Source organism: Carya illinoinensis, chromosome 12 (assembly GCF_018687715.1).
Source record: "Carya illinoinensis cultivar Pawnee chromosome 12, C.illinoinensisPawnee_v1, whole genome shotgun sequence".
Taxonomy (NCBI): Eukaryota; Viridiplantae; Streptophyta; class Magnoliopsida; order Fagales; family Juglandaceae; genus Carya; species Carya illinoinensis.
Window position 1 is genome coordinate 26228706 of NC_056763.1, and position 8979 is coordinate 26237684.

General features: G+C 29.9%; 1 protein-coding gene across 1 annotated transcript; it reads right to left on the reverse strand.

Annotated features, from left to right (window-relative positions):
- Positions 1-1635: 1635 nt before the first annotated feature.
- Positions 1636-3036, reverse strand: LOC122289978 (heavy metal-associated isoprenylated plant protein 39-like). Its single transcript, XM_043097464.1, has 3 exons — positions 2840-3036; positions 2405-2480; positions 1636-2121 (listed from the first exon to the last, which is right to left on the reverse strand). The coding sequence occupies exons 1-3, from the start codon at positions 2843-2845 to the stop codon at positions 1868-1870; spliced, it is 336 nt and encodes a 111-aa protein (XP_042953398.1). The 5' UTR covers positions 2846-3036; the 3' UTR covers positions 1636-1867.
- Between the last annotated feature and the right edge of the window lie 5943 nt (positions 3037-8979).

Genomic DNA, 8979 nt, shown 5'->3' on the forward strand with positions numbered 1-8979 from the left:
CAGTGTTAATTTTCTACACGTAATTGATCTCCGTTTACTTGCACTTTTCGAAGGGAATGGGGCTTCTTTTTTCATGTGTTTGAGAATACAGTCAAAAAAGAAAAAAGAAAGGTGGGAAGATAAAGGCTAAAACCTTTGCACTTGAAAAGATATAAGCAATTCAGATCTCAAAGGTGGAGCAGTACTATACAATGCGGTTTCGATAAAAGGATAATGATGCATTTATTATCCAACAGCTGTTTTTTTTTTTTTTTTGTACGTTTTGCTATAATAGAATAAGAATACAACGTGTAGATTCTCCCAAGACTGTTCAAGAATTAGTGGATACAAATACCACCAATACCATGACTTGGTAGACAGCTTCCGGGTCCACTTGCTACTCTCCAATTTAGTTGACCTTTTTCTTGACTTGTTTTAGGCATTCCACCTAGTTTTAAAGTCCTAAAATCTTTAAATTTTATATAAAAAATATATAAAAATAACTATATATAAAATTTTTAAATAAATTTTAAATAAAAAATATATAAAAATAACTGTATATAAAATTTTTATATTTAAAAATGAGCATGTCAAAAGTTTTTAGTATAAAAACAAAAGATCTCGGTCATATGATTTTTGAAATCTAAACGAGAGTAATGATGGAGATGTAACTTTTCTTACAACTTTTTATATAATTATATTTTAAAATGAGAATATTTATGTAAGAGTCTTGCAGCTGTGCCACCCAAGCCAAAAAAAATTGAAATTTTTTTTTTTTCATTTCATACTTTTTAATCATATTTAAATATTTTTAAAAAATAAAAAAATACGTTGATATATTAAAAATCACTTGCTTAATTATTAAATAATTTTATTTTTTTATCAGCGATCAAGTTGAGCGGTACAAAGTGAAAGGAATACTAGTTTTTCTTTGTGAGATCCAATCTTGCAAGACATAGCAATCTCTTTGAAATTGCATAAAGATTGGAGTTTTAAAAAAATCGATAAATTTCAAAATTAGTCTGCACATTCAGTGGCGTAATGGGCAACTATAAATTTGAAATTTGGTATCATTTTTCTAGTTTGCATTCTAATTTGTATTTTGTACATTGATGGTGGGAAGGACCCCCCTTATGCTTGTAATTTCCCTTTATATATATATATATATATATATATATTCAAGCTTGCTTAGAAAAAAAAAAAAAAAGGTGATGTTACTTTTATAAATTATTTTACAAAAATGCCCCCCATTTTAAATATAGTTGTATAAAAATTAAAGGGCTGTTAAAAAAAGTTATATGTCTATCATTTTCTATCAAAACGAGGAAGATCATCAATTTAGAGCTCAAACACCATATGGTCGAGACTTTTTTATTTCTCCCCTTGTACAGAAAGTCCTTGGCATAGCCATTTCCAAATTAAGAAATATTTGGTCTTAAAAAAGATGTTACAAAAAAATTTAATAAATTGATATGGTCTAATTAGTATATTAGATTTAAAACATCTTTAATTATAAAGTAAATTTGACGTATCATATAAAGTTATTTCAATATGTAAATTTATTTTTATAATATCTTTTTATATGTGTAACAATTATTCAATAACAATAACCTGTTGATGAAAATAAACAATTCTCAAATACACACAAGAAACCACTTTAATTCCAAAACTTATTTTATTCATTTTCTCTGTACTCCATAACCCACTTCCTCTAGTTCTCTCAACATTAAACTTCAATTGCAAGTGCTAACCTGCATAATACATAATTGATATGAATTAAACACAAGAGGGCCCCCTGCTCATGGTTTTCTGCATTGGGTTTTACAGACAGATTTCAATTTTACAACAAAGTATTCAATTTTCCAGTTGTTTCCGCAGGCCTCCCCAATCAGCATATGACACATGGGCTATTTGGATACTCTTCTACAGCAGGGAGCGGATAATAGTATGTGAGCATGGGAGGAGCCGGAGTGATAATAGCGTCAGCCTTCTTCTCATCTTTCTTCTCCTCTTTTGCAGGCCCGACGGTCAGAATCTCTGTGTGCCAAAATTTGCTCAGCTTCCCCACAACATCCACAGGGTCTACCGTGCCAGTGACTGTCAATTTTTTATCCTCCATCTTCATATCAATTGAATCAATGCCTGCAAATATTGTTGAACAGAGCAGAATAATATAAGTCATGAGTAGAGAGTGATTAAGTTTTCTTTTTTCAATCAAATCCGAGACTTTTTAGGTAGGATTGATAGCTCCAATTGGTCGCAGATATTTGCAGGAAAACGAAGGGAAATAAAATTATCCGAATGACAAAAGTTGCGTTCAAATCATCTTATAAGAAATCTTGAAACAGAGATGGCACGACCAATAAGTTTCATTGTCTTTGTCATTAAAAAAACACAGGCAGCTGGAACCTGTTAGAGTCTATACCTATAAGGCTGGAAACTGCTTTCAGGGCCTTCTTTTTTTGTCTGTCATCGTGCAAGTCCACCTTCAACACAATTTTCTGCAACAAAAACAAAGTATATTTGTTTCAGAGATTAGAGACAACAAACATGACTATGATGACACAGAAGCAGTAATATTCTCTAAATAAAGAAAGACGAAAATCCCATAAAAGTTCATACTTTTGAAAATCAATTTCCAAAGTCTGCTAATGAATAATTCAGAAGTCTTCAGAGAAAGGGATAGTTTCAAGAACAGTGACATGTGCAATGAAGAAAATGATCAAAGAAAAACAATGAATTCTGGAATATCAATAGTAAAGTTCATCAAGAACTCTACAGTATAAGAATTGCATGCAGTTTACTTCGTTGAACATCGCGAAACAACCAGAAGGTATACTGGCATGGAGGGAAACCTCACCTTCATTTTCCCGGGTCCAAACTTCTCACACGGGCGGGAGGGAAGGGCAAGCAAAATAAATGTGTTTCAACACAGCTTAGTTTATAACCAATCACGTATAATATAAGATGAACGGATGGGCAGAGATTATATAAGCGAAGCAGCTGAAGAAGGAGAATGTGCGAAGAAAGAGAGAATCCCAAGACTTTACTCTTCGTTTAACAGGCTTTGGAATGGTCCCACTTAAGTTGTGTTTAGATAATGAGATGATTTTAGATATTTTGTAAATTTATAGTACTGAAAAAGTAATAAAAAAATATTAAATAATAATAAATAGTAGTATAAAATAATAAAAAATCGATAAAAAAAAATATTGATAAAATAATTAATAACTTCACCTCCCAAACCAAATTTTAAATAAAGTAGGGGGAAATGCCAAAAGCAAGTCAAGAAAAACAGTCAATTAAATTGGAGAGCAGCAAGGGGACCCGAAAACCGTGCACCAAGTCATGGTATTGTAGGTATTTGTATCTACTAATTCTCGAACAAGTCTTGAGAGTATTGGACACGTTGCATGATGCTATGTGATTAAAAACCAGAACTTGTAATCAATTTTAATGATATGACATTTCGAATTAGGACGCATGAACCACACTCCTATACTGCCTAAAAGTTTTTTTTATTTCTAACAACGTCTTCGAGTACATAAAAAGAAATTAATCTTTGCTGATGCAAGTGGGGTTGTATTAGCAATTTCAACGTATTTTTTTAAAAAGAAATTCAAAAAATTATTTTTTATGTAAATCCTAAATTTATTTATTTTTTAAATATAAAATGTATAATATATTTATATTTTAAGATTATAAATATTATAGAATGTAATTTTATTAAAACGTTTTTCACTTATAAATCTAAAAAACTTGATCAAGAAAATATGAGAATATTCCCACACGTCATTACCAGACAGTGATATCACTGGAAAAAATAAGGTACCATGAAAGACAAGGTTTTAGTTAATGCCTTGAGCCATCGGGAGACCCACTTGGCTCAAAAGATTTGTTTGATGAAACACTAACACCCCGATCATCTACACCAAGGAACATACTTTCACCGCCGAGTGTCATGATTTAATTGGTTAATTTAGTTTTATCGTCACTTCAAGTACTTGTTACCTAACTTTTATTCCATCCATTCCATTTTTAGGATATGTTTAGATAATTAGGTGGAATAAAATTTTTATAAATAGATGAAAATATTTTGGAAAAATGAAAAAGAGTATTAAATAAAAATATTATAAAGTTAAAATATTATTATGATATAATTTTTTAATATAATTACTGTTTTAAAATTTTAAAAATTGATATTATTTTTTATGTTTTATTTAAATGATCAGAAAAATTATAATAATTAGATAAAAAAGTTAAAAATTAAAAATTAAATAATATTTAAAAAAAATTATAAGATGTTTTGATATGGGACAAGATCACGTCACTTCCCAATCAAACGCCATGGCCAACTTGCAATATAATTTAATTTTCTTTTTTTCAAGTCAGGCGGGTGCCCACAAAAGTTGGCCAAGAATTGAATTTGAGTGATACCTTTTAATTTCAAAGGTTATGGCCTTTTCGTTCCATGAAAATTACGCGTTTTGGAAAATAATTCAAGGATCTGTACATTTTATAGGATTAGTCTAGAAGAATTAAATTTCACACACAATCTGAATGGCTAGCCTTTCGCTTTAGACCTTCTCGCGCACACTTTCTATGACCTTTCCCATTCGATAAAAGAGTGGAACGCCCATACGTTAATAATGCCTACGAAGTTTCCCCTGAATTCAAGTCCACTCATTATACGTTTTCTTATTTAAAAACAGACAGACGTTCATTGCATGGTAAACGTCTTCGTCAAGAGTAATGATAGTTATAATGGTAAATATGTAAATATTTTGTAATTATTTTTAAAAAATTAAATAAAATATGAGATTTACATTAAAAATTAATTTTTTAATAATAAATTTCATTTTTTTTTAAATAATTACACAATATTTATGTATTTCACAATTGTACCTAATATTAGTCTATTTAATATTATCTGTATATAAATATTTGAACAAAATGAAACCCATGTGAGCATTTAATGTTGTGTTTGTATCTCTATGTATTAGACCATTCAAGTTGGTAAAGAAATTAGAGACAATGGTACTAACAGTTGTTAGTGAGAGATGATAACAGTTTGGACAATTAAATGTTGAATTTATTAGCCTTAATATGTATATATATACATGTCATGTAATTTGTCACATGTATGATGTCGAGTTGTTCTGAAGCTTCGTACTCGAAAAAGAAGAAGAAGAAAAATCAACACAGATGGGTTGGAATACAACACGATGGGTCGTAGCTGGCAACTCGAAGGAAAAGGTGTTATGGCTGAAGAAACAATTGGACTTGTTAGCATCGATCTAAGGTAGTCGAAATCACCCCAAAGGAAATGTTAAGGGGTGCTTTTATAGCCACAGCTGGGGGCTAATTTTTATTTTATTTTTCACATCATTTTTTAATACTTTAAAATATTTTAAAAAAATAAAAAAATCCACAATAATATTAAATAGCATTTTCTTAATCACTAAAAAAAAAAACCCCTAGGAGCAGCTCCTAAGAGGATCTCTAACTTTATTCAAATGTTAACTTAGTAAAAATTTATAAAAAAAAATTTACTTCCACACAGCGGCGAAACCAGTAATTTTTATTGAAGGAGACTAACTTTTCTATCGCACGAGATGTAAAATTAAATAAAATTAAAGCATATATAAAATTAAATCTTGACAACCAAATAACGTAGAAATAAAATTTTAAAAATACAACTTAATGTCTATTTCATATTTTTTACAATAATATTTTATAAAATAATATTTATCTATTATTATTTTTGTAAATATGAAATATTTATAAATTATTTTCTTCATATAAACTATTAAATGATCTGTTAGAATGTCATATTTCATTCTAATATCTAAGTTAGTTTAGGAAATTTTATATAAAATTTATCTATTTTCATGTCATATTAAGCATAGAATACTACAACTGAGATCTTAAATAAATTTTTCCTTATTCAATGAAATTTAGAGGATAAACCATCTCCACTATTTTTCATATAAATCATCATCTAAATGATTTTTCTAGTATTTTTACTTTAGATTCTATATCAAAGAAACTTAATATTATATAATAAAAAACTTTAGGGTCAATGTTAATAATTTATTATTTCTCCTAATATTAGTATTAATTTAATTTTAGTGTGTCCTTAAAAATAAATAATATATATAAATTATACAAAATCTAGGAGTTACAGGAAAAAAATTAGAAAAAGACATTTCTATGTATATAAAAATTTTACAAAATTTTAAAAAGCATAAGAAAATAAGAAAATTATAAATTTTTTTTAGGGGGGCCAATATCTATATATATATATATATATATATGAAAATTAGAATTATGAATAAAATTTAGGGGCTATTCTAAATTTTGAAAAAATTTTGGAGGAACCATGGTCCCCTCAAGTCATATGTAGATCCCACTGATTCCACACGACTCAATTATTGATATGATCAAAATCTTAAAATACAAAATTTAAATTTTAAATTAAAAAAAAAAAACTAACAGAACGAATCATAAATTATAAATATATATATAACCATCCCCAAAAAAATAAAAATAATAAAATAAAAATAAATCCTTCTTCCTTAAAGTATCTTGTCGGCCATCTATGATCAAAGTGATTCGAATGGGTCCCTCATCTCTGAAAGATTATTTTATGTAAATTATTATTAATTAATTTTGTAATATTCATGTGGAAACATTACTTTTAATGTGGGACTATAACGTTTGATATTAAAAATGTTCCACTGAGGCTTACTTTTTACCTGTCACGATCTCAATCCCCATCTATGCTTGTCAATTTTTTTTTTTTTTTTTTTTTTGGGGTGCCTATGCATGTTTGATTTGTATAAAGGAAATGAGCCGCGCTTGGATGTAGCACGAGATCGCTATCGAGAAGACTAAGGTTGGGTTTAAATATTGAAATATATTATAAATAGTATTGAAAAAGTAAGTAAAAAATAATAATAAAATATATAATAGTAGTAAAAAATAAGTGAAAAGTAATAATAACATAATAAATAATAATAAAGTAAGTTGAAAAGTGTTGAGAATACCTCAACACCTAAACACACTCTAAAATATATATATTTTTTTATTTTCTTTTATATTAAAAAAACATTTCTTTAATTATTATATAAAATATAATTTTTAATCCAACTCTTGATAAGTAGGGTTGTTCATCCATCCGGCCCAACTTGAAATCCAGTTATACCGAATTCTAGTTCAGGTTTTCGGTCCGGATCAAATCCAGGCCAGCACTCAGATTTGGAAAACCGCATTAATCCGACCTGGGTACCGGATTATAAATCCGGGATTCGGGTTTAAAATTCAATACCCAAGGTTTATAAATTGGAAAAAAAAAAAAAAAACCCTAATTCTAGCCGATCCCCCCCCCCCCCAAATTCAGATCTCTCTCTCTCTCTCTCTCTCTCTCTCTCTCTCTCTCTGTGTGCAATGTAAAGTGTTTCGCCTCCCTCCCCCAGATCGCACGGTTCACCGATCATATCCTTTTGTCCGTTTAGGTATGTTTTCTTTTCCAGTGGAGCTAAAGTATCATCTTCCAATTGATCGAAAGGGTAAAGTTGGTGCTGCTCGTGCTACAGACACAGAATCACAAGTACAAGCAGTAGCTGCTAATAAGGACGATGCCCCAAGTTCTGTGGGAACTTGGGTTTTTTGTTGTGTTCTCTATTTGTTGATTTTGGATTTTTTTTTTCCATTGCCATGTCTGTCTCTATCGCTAGTGACCTTTTGGTAAGTCTCTCTCCCCATCTGTGAATAATGAATGTAAATGTGGTAGATCTAATGATTTGGTGAACTATGTCTCTTTGTGCTTGGTTAGATATGGTAAATCTAGTGATTTGTCGAATGAGATTTTTCGACGAACTTGTTGATTGGGTTCCAGTTCAAGTTCATATTTGAAGCATTTTTTTAGGGTTTTTTTTTTCTTTTATTATTTTGTTGATTTGAGGAGTATTTAGGTATGTTTTGATGATAATGTTTGAATGTAAAAGATTTAAAGAAATATTAGTAAATAAATAGATGTAATCTAGTATAAAGATTAAAGAAGTTGCACAGTTTGTTGTGTTGTCTCCTCTATTATGTTGAATTTGGTAGGAAATAGGATTGTTCATCCGGGTCAATTTTTAACCGGCTCGGCCCGAAACTTGAATAACCGGATTCCTAGATGAGGTTTTTAGATAAGGTTTTCGGCTCGGATTAACCCGTATCATGAAAACCGGATGAATCCAGGCCGAGTACAGAATTTTATATCCAGAACCTCAGTTTAAAACCCAATATCCGGGATATTTTTTTTTTAATTTCCGAATGCGAAAGCGGAGTCGATTAAGTCAATATTATTGGGCACTGGGAATATTGGTGCGTGCGTGCATAGTCATAGGTTATCGAAGTCAAACCTCATTAATTGTTTCTTTCTTACCAGTTACCATTTTCCAACTTTGCCGTCTTATATACCATTCTAGCCAAAATAGGAATGAATGCGTACGTGCTACTTCTGACCGCACCTCCAGTTGCAGTAAACTCTGAGAGTCCGCGACGCTAACGAAGACGAAGAAGAACAAAAAGAATAAGAATATAGAGGGTGTGAGCTGATCTTATCTGGTGGAGGGCCGGAGGCCATGTCATGTGAGTGATTTAATAATTTTCATTAACTTCTTGTTCATGGGTTTCATTTTTTGTGCGGATTAATTTTAAGGAGTGCGTGAAAAGATTGAATAGATAACATTGATCTGGAGGGGTTCAAAGATGACACTCAAAAAAAGAACATAGGTAGGAAGCTTGCAAACGAAAAGCTTGACAGACAGCTGCAACATGCATTTAGTTAAAAATAATAATTAGTTTTGTATATAAAAGAATATACTTTTCAACATTTTTTCTTGAAAAATTTGTAATAGAATGAACATACGCTTTAAGATAAAAACAAAATCATTCTTAAAAGAAATTAACAATACAAATTTTTGTAGTTAAGAAAAGGAAAAAAAATCT